This window comes from Impatiens glandulifera, chromosome 4 (genome assembly GCF_907164915.1).
Source record: "Impatiens glandulifera chromosome 4, dImpGla2.1, whole genome shotgun sequence".
NCBI lineage: Eukaryota > Viridiplantae > Streptophyta > Magnoliopsida > Ericales > Balsaminaceae > Impatiens > Impatiens glandulifera.
In genome coordinates this window covers 17,653,332-17,665,971 of record NC_061865.1, presented here as the reverse complement: position 1 = coordinate 17,665,971, position 12,640 = coordinate 17,653,332, and the positions used below count along the sequence as shown (strand labels likewise).

General features: G+C 26.9%; 1 protein-coding gene across 2 annotated transcripts; it reads right to left on the bottom strand.

Annotated features, from left to right (window-relative positions):
• Window positions 1-4,931: 4,931 nt before the first annotated feature.
• On the bottom strand, window positions 4,932-7,515 carry LOC124936386 (meiotic recombination protein SPO11-2-like). Of its 2 annotated transcripts, none has more exons than XM_047476883.1 (11): window positions 7,432-7,515; window positions 7,277-7,360; window positions 7,074-7,206; window positions 6,848-6,985; window positions 6,675-6,763; window positions 6,471-6,599; window positions 6,283-6,377; window positions 5,497-5,559; window positions 5,346-5,422; window positions 5,153-5,280; window positions 4,932-5,084 (listed from the first exon to the last, which is right to left on the bottom strand). In XM_047476883.1, the coding sequence occupies exons 1-11, from the start codon at window positions 7,513-7,515 to the stop codon at window positions 5,043-5,045; spliced, it is 1,062 nt and encodes a 353-aa protein (XP_047332839.1). In that variant the 3' UTR covers window positions 4,932-5,042. The 2 variants fall into 2 exon arrangements, with proteins under 2 accessions (XP_047332839.1, XP_047332838.1); XM_047476882.1 differs by having other exon boundaries at window positions 4,932-5,070.
• Between the last annotated feature and the right edge of the window lie 5,125 nt (window positions 7,516-12,640).

Below are 12,640 nucleotides of genomic sequence, written 5' to 3'. Positions count from 1 at the left end.
AATTCAACACTAAATTTAATTAATGCGAGACATTTTTAACTAACTAATATATATGTCCAGATTGCCGGGTCAAGAGCTGTGGTTAATTTGGATATATATATGTGAGAGTAAATGGATATTTAGGTCGGATTCTGGGTTGACCCGCCCATAAACTTAAAATAGTTAAAAATAAAATTAAAAATGTTATAAGTATGTTTCGAACTCGCAACATAACAAAATAAGTACAACTCTTTAACAAACTAGGCTAATAACAATTTATAATTTAAATTTAACACTAAATTTGATGAACGCGAGATATTTTTAACTAACTAATATATATATATATATAATGATGTTTAATTTTGAAAATATCTAGATTGTCGGGTCGAGAAATGTGGTTAATTTATATATATATATGTGAGAGTAAATAGATATTTGGGTCGGATTCTGGATTGACCCACCCATAAACTTAAAACGGTTAAAAATAAAATTATAAATGCTATAAGTATGTTTCGAACTCGCAACATAATAAAACAAGTACAACTCTTAAACCAGCTAGGCTAATAATATTTTATCTTTTAAATTCAACACTAAATTTGATGAACACGAGTCATTTTTAACTAACTAATATATATGTATATAATGATGCTTAATTTTGAAAGTGTCCGGATTGTTGGGTCGAGAACTGTGGTTAATTTGGATATATATGTGAAAGTAATGGAAATTTGGGTCGGATTTTGGGTGACCCGCCCATAAACTTATAACGGTTAAAAATAAAATAAAAAATGTTATAGGTATGTTTCGAACTCACAACCTAACAAATAAATACAACTCTTTAACCAACTAGGCTAATAACAGTTTATATTTTAAATTCAACACTAAATTTAATGAACGTGAGACATTTTTAACTAACTAATATATATATATATATATATATATAATGATGATTAATTTTGAAAGTGTCGGGATTGTCGGGTCGAGAGCTGTGGTTAATTTGAATATATATATGTGAAAGTAAATGGATATTTGGGTCGGATTCTGAGTTGACCCGCTCATAAATTTAAAACGGTTAAAAATAAAATTAAAAAATGCTATAAGTATGTTTTGAATTTACAATCTAACAAAACAAGTACAAGTCTTTAACCAACTAGGATAATAACACTTAATATTTTAAATTCAACACTAAATTTTATGAACGCGAGACATTTTAACTAACTAATCTATATATATATAATGATCCTTAATTTTGAAAGTGTCCGGATTGCCGGGTCGAGAGTTGTGGTTAATTTGAATATATATGTGAGAGTATATGAATATTTGGGTCGGATTCTAGTTTAACCCGCCTATAAACTTAAAACGGTTAAAAATAAAATAAAAAATGCTATAGGTATGTTTCGAACTCGCAACCTAACAAAACAAATACAACTCTTTAAAAAACTAGGCTAATGACACTTTATGTTTTAAATTTAACACTAAATTTGATGAACGCGAAACATTTTTAACTAACTAATCTATATAAATATATATAATGATGCTTAATTTTGGAAGTGTCCGGATTGCCGGATCGAGAGCTGTGGTTAATTTGGATATATATGTGAGAGTAAATGGATATTTGGGTCGGATTCTAGGTTGACCCGCCCATAAATTTAAAACGGTTAAAAATAAAATTAAAAATACTATAGGTATATTTCGAACTCGCAACCTAACAAAACAAGTATAACTCTTTAACCAACTAGGATAATAACAATTTATATTTTAAATTCAACACTAAATTTGATGAATTCGAGACATTTTTAACTAACTAATCTATATATATATATATATATATATAATGATACTTAATTTTTAAAGTGTCTAGATTACCGGGTCAAGAGTTGTGGTTAATTTAGATATATATGTGAAAGTAAATAGATATTTGGGTCGGATTCTGGGTTGACCCGCCCATAAACTTAAAACGGTTAAAAATAAAATTAAAAATGTTATATGTATGTTTCGAACTCGCAACCTCACAAAACAAGTACAACTCTTTAAGCAGCAAAGCTAATAACATTTTATATTTTAAATTCAACACTAAATTTGATGAACGCGAGATATTTTTAACTAACTAATATATATATATATATATATATATAATGATGCTTAATTTTGAAAGTGTCCAAATTACCGGGTCGAGAGCTGTGGTTAATTTGGATATATATGTGAGAGTAAATGGATATTTGGGTCGGATTCTGAGTTGACCCGCCCATAAACTTAAAACGGTTAAAAATAAAATTAAAAATGTTATATGTATGTTCAAACTCACGACCTAATAAAACAAGTACAACTCTTTAACCAACTAGGCTAATAATACTTTATATTTTAATTTCAACACCAAATTTGATGAACGCGGAACGTTATAACAATATATTATTATCTGTGTACATCGCACGGGGATCTTCTTAGTTCCTTTAATTATTGTTGTCTTGTGGCGGTTCATATCATTTCTAGTTTAAATATAAAAATAGTTTTGTGAATGTCTAAAATCTTAATTAGTTGTAATTGAGTTTTGAATATCCGAATATCCTTTGGTTCGGAGACAAGTAGTAATTTCTAAGATCCGACTCGGGGACAAGTACTTGATACCCATCGAGTATCGCTCGATTTTCATCTGATACTCAGATTTTCATCTAAGGGAGAGCTTGATAATGGACTATGTATAGTAGCTGAATAGGGGTGCGCCCAATCTTTTATTAATTATGCGGCTTAATAACCCGTTATAATCCTAAACTTCTGTTCGCGAAAATGGCGAAGAAAAGAGAAATTTAGCTTCATTTTGTTTTGTGTCTTGTGTTTTCATGTCCTCTTTCTTTGTTCGGCCCCCATTATTTCTTCTGCTCAATTCGGTCCTCCGCTTCTTCGTTTTGTATTTAATTTGACCCAAAATCTTTCCTGCATGCTTGTTTTGGGCCATCGAGCTTTGGTCTCGGGCAGGCTTCATCTTGGGTCCAGCCCACATGAAAAATGAAAAAGAAATCAAAGCCCATTTCGGGTTTGCCGATTTGACCGACGGGCCGAGCCATGTCGGGTTTTAAAACTATGCTTTAAATAGTTTAAAATTAACGACCAAAATTATGTTAAAAACTATAAAAATATATTTTTAATTTGATTATATGTATAGTTATTAATTAGTTGCGATTTAGATTTAAATTTAAATATTATTTAATTAGTTTCTGTTCAAGTAGAATTGTAAGTATTATATATTTTTTTATTTATTAATTTAACTGTATTAATAATACTATTTAATAACAAAATAAAATAATAACATAGTTGCATAAAAGTATACATTTATTTGTATATAATCAATTAATATTTTAAAAGATAATATAAAATATAAAAGTCTCATTAAATAATGATAATATATTATTAAAAAAATGAAAATAATAATGGTAAAAAAAGTTAAATAAAATATAAGTTAATATTATCACTTTAATTGAAATAATTAAAAAATACTTATTTTTTATCTTTATATTATATTCTTATATTTTATATAAACACAAAGAGAGAGTAAAGTTTTTTTTTTTTTTAAATGTTAAACGAATTAAGTATTTAGCCTACAAACACATTTAATTAGGGATTGACGGACTTGAACCCAGAACCTTAAGGTTAATATACACATTTTATTGTCGTTAGGCTAGAAGAGGGGATAAGTGACAATTTATTTTGTTCGTGCTTAGATAAAAAAAAAAAATTGCATATTTTTTTTATTCATTATTCAAATATAAATTGATGTAATATTTTGGTTAAGTATGATATTTTAATTTTTATAATAAGAATAATACTCTTAGTTTATAATAGATCGTTTGATGCCTAATAATCGTCAATTGAAAAAATAATTTGACTCTGTATGATTGGTTTGCTCAGCTTGTTTTACTTAGTTATTGAACTAAAACAAGATCTTATATAAAATTCAAGACACGTTAGAATCTTTTCTATTGAAATTTTAATTTTTATAAATTTGTTATACTATTTAGCCTTCAATATTTTTTATTGTTTATAAATTAATATTTTATATATAACTACTTGTTTGAATAAGAATTAATTATTTATCCAAAAAAAACTTTGTATATTTTATATTCTATAGTTTATACCATATAGACCCTTCATATTAGTTGACAATTTAGATAATAAAAGACCGACAAATTAATTGACCAACGGACAATTTATATACATATTTGAATATAATTTTTTTTTTCTATCATATCTCTTTCTACTCTAATAGTAACTATAGAAATGATCTTTTTTTGTGTTAAGGGTGTGAATTTTAACAAGCATATATATAATTTTTTTTAAACTTACTGAATTATTAATATTCAAACAAATTTTCTTTTAAATTAAATCGTCGTTTTATTACATAATTTATAAGAATTTTAATCACAAAAATATTTCTAAATTAATTTTTTCCATTTGTTAGTTTATATATATTTGTTAATTCTTCAACTATCAAAATCGACATTCAAAATCTAACAAACCAACTAAACCAATTTTATAATCGTCAACAAACAAATAAAAAATTTAAAAATCCAACACTAACTATTGGAATGAACTTTTTGAGAAATAAACCGACTTAATCAAACCTCTTCCCCACCCTAATTCATACCATATAAAATGTTAATATAAAGGGTTTTTAGTAGAAATCAAACTTCTCTAATATATGTCAATTGAGATAATTAATAAATTTATTTTAAACATATTCCATTTATATTATTATTTCATTTTATTAATTTGGAAAATGTCACCTCCACAATATTTAAAGTGAAAATCAAATCCATTAGTCAATTAAATCTATAACATTTTAAGCACCTACTTTGACAATTTGAGTTATCCTAATGGGTTAACTATGCAAATTAACAACCCAAAACAAGCCTTTTAATAAAAGGTAATCAAATAAAAAGATCTAGATCTTTCGTATATGCTATATCATATGTAGCTTGCTTGAACAATTTTCTTTGCCAAGTACTTACCCAAGAAATCAAATCCATGGAAATAGAGAGCTTCAATCTCTGCTCTTTGACCCCTCTCAACCATCATTTCAACTTCTTCTCTATACTTCTCCTACAATTAGTTAACTAACTTCTCATCAATAACCTGTTTATATTAAGCCCGACAAACTAAAATTTGGCCTTCAATTTTAAACCTGTAAAATCCCCAAGGACAACAAGCTTTTCGCTATTTGAAGGTCCCGTGGTTTGAAAGGAATGAAAGATTGTTCCGGTATGAGTTCCAAATCATCTCTTCGAATTCCTAGCCATTTAACATTGCAAGCTGCCACAAAGATAGTTAGTCCAATTTTATTCAACTTTAAACATCAAAAGAACTAAAGAAAGCACCATATTTATATGCCTCCAGTCCCATTCCAATGCTTCCATATTTGAATGTACATAAAACTGCCAGTCCTGCTGGATTCCTTGAATATCAACATACAAATATAAATGTATGGAATTTATGTGACAACGAACTCAGTATTATATAATGTCCTACCAGTCAACCAGGCCAAGAATAGGCAACTCTGGATAAGCACGGCTCAAACGGTGCAGGAAGAATCTATATTTGACAATAAAAACTATAAATTTACACAAATTTATAAAACGGAAGTAAATACAGTAAATAATGACATAAAATATATTTAGTTAAATTTGGTCAACAATACTTTTACTCGGAGTAGCCCATTCTATAGATTTTAATAGAACAATTATCTAAATAACTCAATGTTAGTACATCCACAAATACCAAGTTAAAAAGAAAATACACAAGTCATAATAAATCAACCATATCTTCACTTTCGCTCAAACCCTTCTAAAATCATTTCCTTCAAGCAGGAATGAACACAACCCAATTGATAAAAGAAAGGATTTAATGATGAAAAAATGAACCTATGTGCCCCCAAACAATATCAAATTATGCAAATTTACATTCATATAAAGGAACGAATCAAATCTTTTACCATTAACTTATTTCATTTTTAAAAGGCAGGCTTTGGTGATAAGTGAATTGAAGCAAATTAATCTCATTTTTGTTCATTAACTTATCACTTATGTCTCATTTTTGCCTGTAATATTTTGCCTTGAATTGCACTGTTATTGTGTCCTTTAATCATCAATGTGTTAGTGCAAGTTGAATAAAGTATTATTCAATGATCAAATTGCATATAGAAGAACTAACAGCATACAAATTCAGCTAATTTGAACTCAACTGAAATATATAATATTTCTCTTTAATCAGCATAAGGTAAAATCAACTCTAAGTATGAAATACAATCCATATTACCTTGTAGCAATGTCTGGGTAGCCTTTGCCTGTGATGAGGATGCTTGGTATCTGATTAAAAACACAGTCTTCAACTAGCCTCTGGAATATGGCGTGCTAAGGATTCCATTGAACTGGCAGGAATTAGTATATATATAACAAACCATTTTGAGTGCATAAATGAAATATGGACTCAATATGTTTGTTTACCTTCTCCACCACAATGATGTAGCGAGCATCGGTTTTTGCAACCAATTTCTCTAACAAAGCCAAGTCTCCTGTAATAGCATAACCTGATGATCCACATGCAGCACATTCCACAACCTCTTGATTTGGCTCCTAGTTGCAGAAAGATAGTAAAACATTCAGTTGAACAATTATGAGTATCTAAGTACGTAGTAATGGAATGAATGCCTGCAGAGATAGACGCCCAGAAACTGCCCCTCTGGAAGATGCCATGATTCCAAGACTGTAACGGCTACATTGGAGCAATGACACCAAATCTGTTTAGCTTTTTAACTTTAGTATGCCTCAACCAACACAATCACCATATATATATATATTAGATTTTGGATCATTAACATGACCTTGAATAGTCCTGTTAACTTCCAACTGAGATGGGAAGTATTGAGGAGAATTGCTAATCAGCTTGTAAAACAGTTCTCTCTGAGTGACTCTCTTCTCGAGAATCAATATTTGATAACACGTCTCCATCATCTTCCAGACTACCGGATGGGAAGTGGAGAAAGACAAATGAGTATTTGCAAGTATCTTGTAAAGCAAAGCAGTCTGATGTGTTTCTTAATTTGATACCTCTGATGAAGGACTTAGCAGCATTCTCCCTCATCAAAGACCTGGTGCATAAAGAATCCGAGAGGAAAATCCACGAGGTATCGCCAGTCAACAAAGGGCGACTCACTCGGCTATTGCTTGATCTCCGACTTATCTGATTCCATTCAAACTTGGAATACATAACCTAGAACTCAAACAGAATAACGGAAGAGACAAATTGGTACCAGAGGAAGATCTGAGATTGAAGAAGTCGGAGAACTCAATATCTTCAGGAAATTGAGTACGGCCACTTCAATCCTCGCCCTAACCTGAATAGAAATCATAGATTTTCGTCTTTAAAGAAAGCATATCCGTAATCATATATATTAAACTAAGTTACCTCGGCAGGAGGAAGTATATCGGCATAACTAAGTTGCTGATCATAGAAGAACGTGAGGGAAGAAGAAGAAGAGAGATCTTCCATTGGAGAATAAGAGATGATCCGTTCTAACTTCTAATCCAATATTTAAAATAAAATAAAAATTTGTTAGATAGAAATGAAGAAAATTTGATTTATTTACATCCAAATAATTTGTTATTATAACATATATTTTTGTTGTCACAATTAAAATTTTATCACTATTAAAAAACTTGTTTTGAATTTACAATAAAAAAATTTTGAATAATTGTGCTTCAATTATTTAGTACTGTGTATAATCTTAGATTTTTCCATGTTAGAGTAAAATTATCATAATAATATAACGGATAAATAAAAATTAAATGGAGAAAACTAAACCATATAAATAAAGTATTGAAAAAATTTAACCAAAATATAATACCACTCCTGTTTAAAAGAAATCCCTCTTAAGAAATAGACGAACATCTTCGTAACTCCGTCTCATGGTTCAAAATGGAGACAAAAGAACCATACACGACGAATCACTAGTTTGTATGAACTCTTTGACTTGACGAGTTGATTTGTCAAGGAAAATTAAGTCTGAGGAATGATGGAGGTTTAATTAAAAAAATATCAATTATTAGTAAAAGTTAAAATTGTTCAACCAAACTTCAATCTGGTTTCCATTTTTCCATTGAGAGGGTGAAAGATTTGAGAGTATGATTTGATTAATGAATTTTCACAATGAATATGACAAGGATGAATTTGACGTTTCATTACTTTCTTTAGGTTATTGACCTTTTGGTACTTGTTTTAAGTTTTGTCGTTTTCTTTACCTAATTATAGAAGTGCTCGTGACGAAAATCTTTGTCGAGATTTATTAAACAATTTTCCTTACAAAAATAAATTCAATGTTTTATTATTACACATTTTATCTACAAAAAAAAAAAAAAAATTACCCACTCGTATTATTCCATCAAAGTTTTGCATTGTGGTTAAATTCAAATCCATTAATATTAATTGTTCATATATATACCTCAATTTAATACATTTAGCTACTATCATTATTTAAGTCTTTGGATGAATTTATAAAATTATAATATTAAAAGACAAAATTATGAAATTTACTTTGTCTATTTTAAAACATGCTCTTAAAATTTATTAATATTTATAATTTGGATATTTAAATTTTTTTATATATTTATTTCAAACATTTAATTTGGTCTTTTAACTTAATTTAAGTTTTTAACTTAATTTAAGTGAATTTTTATATAATTTATTTATATGTTTAATTTTTTGTTTTTGTCCTATATATTTTTACTAATATTTTTTACGTATCATAAATTTATAATAACGAATAATATTGATAAAAAAACTAAAAAATGATAAAAATAATTTTATAAAAATAAAATACAAAATTAAAAAAATTAAAAAATAATAATTTTTTACCACCTACAAAATTGGAAAAAGACATTTAAATTACTAAATTAATAGTTAAAAATAAAAATTACATTTTTCATAGTAATTAAATATAGAACATAAATAGTAAAAATTAACGACAAACAATAAAAATAAAATTAATAATCTGATAAATTAGAATAATTTCTTCAAAATTATTGAAATAGTGCGAAAATGCACAGATTGTGAATGGATCTGGTTGATCGGTTGTGAATAGATCTGATTAATCTTGACCTTTTTTTTTGGTAAAGTCTGTACCTCATCAACTTCAATAAATGTTTGGATATTTGGATATTTTATGGAACTCGAATCTTGCAATAAAATTTTGTTTTCTTCCATAATTTCTTTTAGTGCATGGTTTTTGTCTTTGAATACATGGTTCTTGTTTTTCATATTCAAATGATATTTGATTTGTTCATTTGTCTTTCTCATTTCTTCAAGAAATCATTCGCTTGTTTCATGCATTGTGTTTATCATCGATGATGTATTATTACCAAAAAAAAATAATAATTCAATTTTGCTTGCTTCACCTCGATAGATCTTTATAATTGAGAACCGATGAATTGTCTAAATTTATAAAAAAAATGAGGAGATACCAGGGGATGCTAGCCCGACATACTCGGGAATTGGATTTTCTGACTCGGAAGAAGGATAGTTGCAAGATTGTTTTCTTCTGCTACTTGTGGAACCATCTTTAAATTTTTCGAAAATTTTAACAATGTCACACACGTGATCAACCTACTTTGAATTTATTATCTTTCGTGAACAACACTTTACTTTTGAACATATGTTGAGTTCAAATAATTAATTACAACTTGTTTGAATAAAATTTTGAAAATGAAATCAAATAATGTCTTAATACTCACAATATCTCTATTTGAAGCACCGCTTTAATGCATATCTTCAATTGCTTTTATACATGCATGTAGTCTTGTTGCTTTTTGGATAGTATCAAGTCGCGTCGCATAAATCTCTTAGTACGAATCTCTCATTGCTCTAATATTTCTTTGTTAAAAGCTTCTTTTATACGAGACCATAATCAGTCACTTGATTGGTAAACTCTAAGAATTGGATCTTCAAAAATTTCTATATAAACCCGATATAAGTTTATCACATATAACACGAAATGACTACACACTACAAAGTTTATCACAATTATCAAAATAAAATGACTACACAGTGCAAAGTTTATCACGTTTACGTCTATTTTGTGTGTAAGGAGTACTTTTTTTTTAATAATGTTCTCGTTTAGTGTAATTTGCGTTTATTTAATGATGTTTAATTTTTTTTAAATGTTTGTTTTGATGTAATTTTGTTTTGCTCGTGTAGTGTAATTTGCGTTTATTTAATAATGTTTAATTTGTTTTTATGTATATAAATTATTGATCTATAATTAATTTTATCATAATTTTCTTTGATTGTTGTGAGTTTGAAAAAATATTAAGGTTTAATTTGTAAAGTTGATAAATATATAAGTATTTATTTAAAATATTAAAAAGTTGGTATAATAAGAAATATTCCTAAAATATTCTTTTGAGTTTGAATAAGAGTTTTTAAGTTGAAAATGAATTACTGTTTGATTTGATATTTACTATATTTTGAGTTTGAAAATAATTATTTAGAATATAGATGGTCTAAGTTCTAACTAAATATTTAAAATAGTTCGTGAAAGCAGTTAAAACTGTCATTTTTTTTGTTAGAAAGAAATGAAGAAAATTTGATCTATGTACTTTCAATAATTTAGAATCTTATAACATATATTTTGTTCTCACAATTAAGTATTAAAATTATATCACTATTATTAAACTTATTTTGAATTACCATAAAAAACTTTTAATAATTGTCCTTTAATAATTTGTTCACATATACTTTTTTTTTTTCTACCATTTGTGTATAATCTTATATGCATTCGTGTTAGAGAAAAATTAACATAATAATATGGAGGAATAAACAAAAAATAGGTCGACAAAACGACAAAATCTAAATCAAGTATAGAAAGAATTTAACCAAAATGTACTGAATTTCTTTCTCATGTCCAAAAAAATCCCTCATACAAAAAAATACGAGCATTTTCGTAACTCCTTCACATGATTCAAAGTGGAGACAAAAGAACCATACATGGTGAATCACTAGTTTGTACATGTGACATCTACAAATAGAGGAGATGACGAGTTGATCTGTCAATGATAACTAAATTCGAGGAATATGTTTTGATAACAATTTTTCTTTTAAGGTTGAAATTATTCAACCAAACTTAAATTGTCCTTCCATATATATTCCCATTACTTGGTTATTTGAGAGTATGATTTGGTTAAAGCATTTAACAATGAATATAATAAGTATGAACTTGACCTTTCAATACATGCTTTAGGCTCAATTTACCTTTCAATACTTGTTTTAGGTTTTGTCGTTTCCATGACCTAATTATAGAAGTTCTCATGACAGAAATTTTTGTCGAGATTTATTAAACTTTTTTCCATGATAGTAATCAAACTCAATTTTTATTGTTAGACACTTTGTCTACCAAAATACAAAATTGTATCCACAATAGGGTATTATTCAATCAAAATTTTGCATTGCATTGTGGCTAAGTTCAAATCCATTAATATTAATTGTTCTATCAGACACATATCTCAATTTAAGACATTTTAGTTATAGTCATTCTTTAACTATTTTGATGAATTTATAAAATTAGAATAAATTTGTTTGTCTATTTTTTTTTATAAATAAATGGTATCAAATTTTGTAGAGAATATTATAAATAATTGTATGAGATATTTTTTAAACAATCAAACAAATTTTAGAAAGAAAGATTAATATAAAATTAATCTAGTGTGTATTAAATAAATATGCAATTTATAAATTACACCTTTATTATATTTCAAATATTCATCTTGCCACTCAAATATAATTCAATATGATTTTGCCCCTTAATTACTTTATTTTGAGTCATAGGAGGCTATTTTATCACATGAGTCACTAAGATTTAATTCAAACAACTCAACATTTCATCATCAATTAAATATTTCATCAAATTATCAATAAAAGACTCTTATGTTTAATTTCTTCTCTTACAACATTTTAATATAATTAAAATGCTACAGATATTATATCAAACAAGTTGTAATAAACTAGAATTAAATTTCTTCAAAAATACAATATTGTTTTTTACAGAAAATGTCAGTTTCTACACTAAATTCAATTTTGATTAACCATTATAAGGCTACAAATATAGTTAAATATGAATATTTCAATTTGCATAGTGTATGGAAGAATTAACAAAAATAATAGGATCAAAATTATGAATAAAATAAAGAACTAGTTAATTGGGAATGTAACTAAAACTAATCTAAAATTACAAATCATAACAATACTTTATAACACAAAGTATTCAATAATTAATAAAGTTAATTAACTAAATGTGCTGCTCATAGGTTGGAATTTGACATTAGTAAAGTTTGTTTGGTCTTTTTATATAAAAGAAAGTAAAAAAAATTTATAAAAAATTCTAAAGTAACACTTGTTCTTAAAAATTACTCACCTATTTATAAATTTTTTCAAAATAAGATAAATATCTTTAATTAAGTAAAAAAATATATAGTTTAATGTAATTTGAATTTGTATAGTGTATGGGACAGGATTTTTGGTAAAGAATCAAATAAAGGACTAATTAATTAAAAATGCAAATATGATATCAATTTTAGGGTTTAATGTATCTAATAGTTTTTCATATAAGTAATTAAATTTACATACA

Excerpts from the sequence above, each read along its gene's own strand:
- LOC124936386 (XM_047476882.1), bottom strand. The coding sequence starts at position 7,515 with ATGGAAGATCTCTCTTCTTCTTCTTCCCTCACGTTCTTCTATGATCAG. Across the intron at positions 6,986-7,073 it reads TGCTAAGTCCTTCATCAGAG|TCTGGAAGATGATGGAGACG; the intron begins GTATCAAATTAA and ends CCCATCCGGTAG. Across the intron at positions 5,560-6,282 it reads TACCCAGACATTGCTACAAG|ATTCTTCCTGCACCGTTTGA; the intron begins GTAATATGGATT and ends TGTCAAATATAG.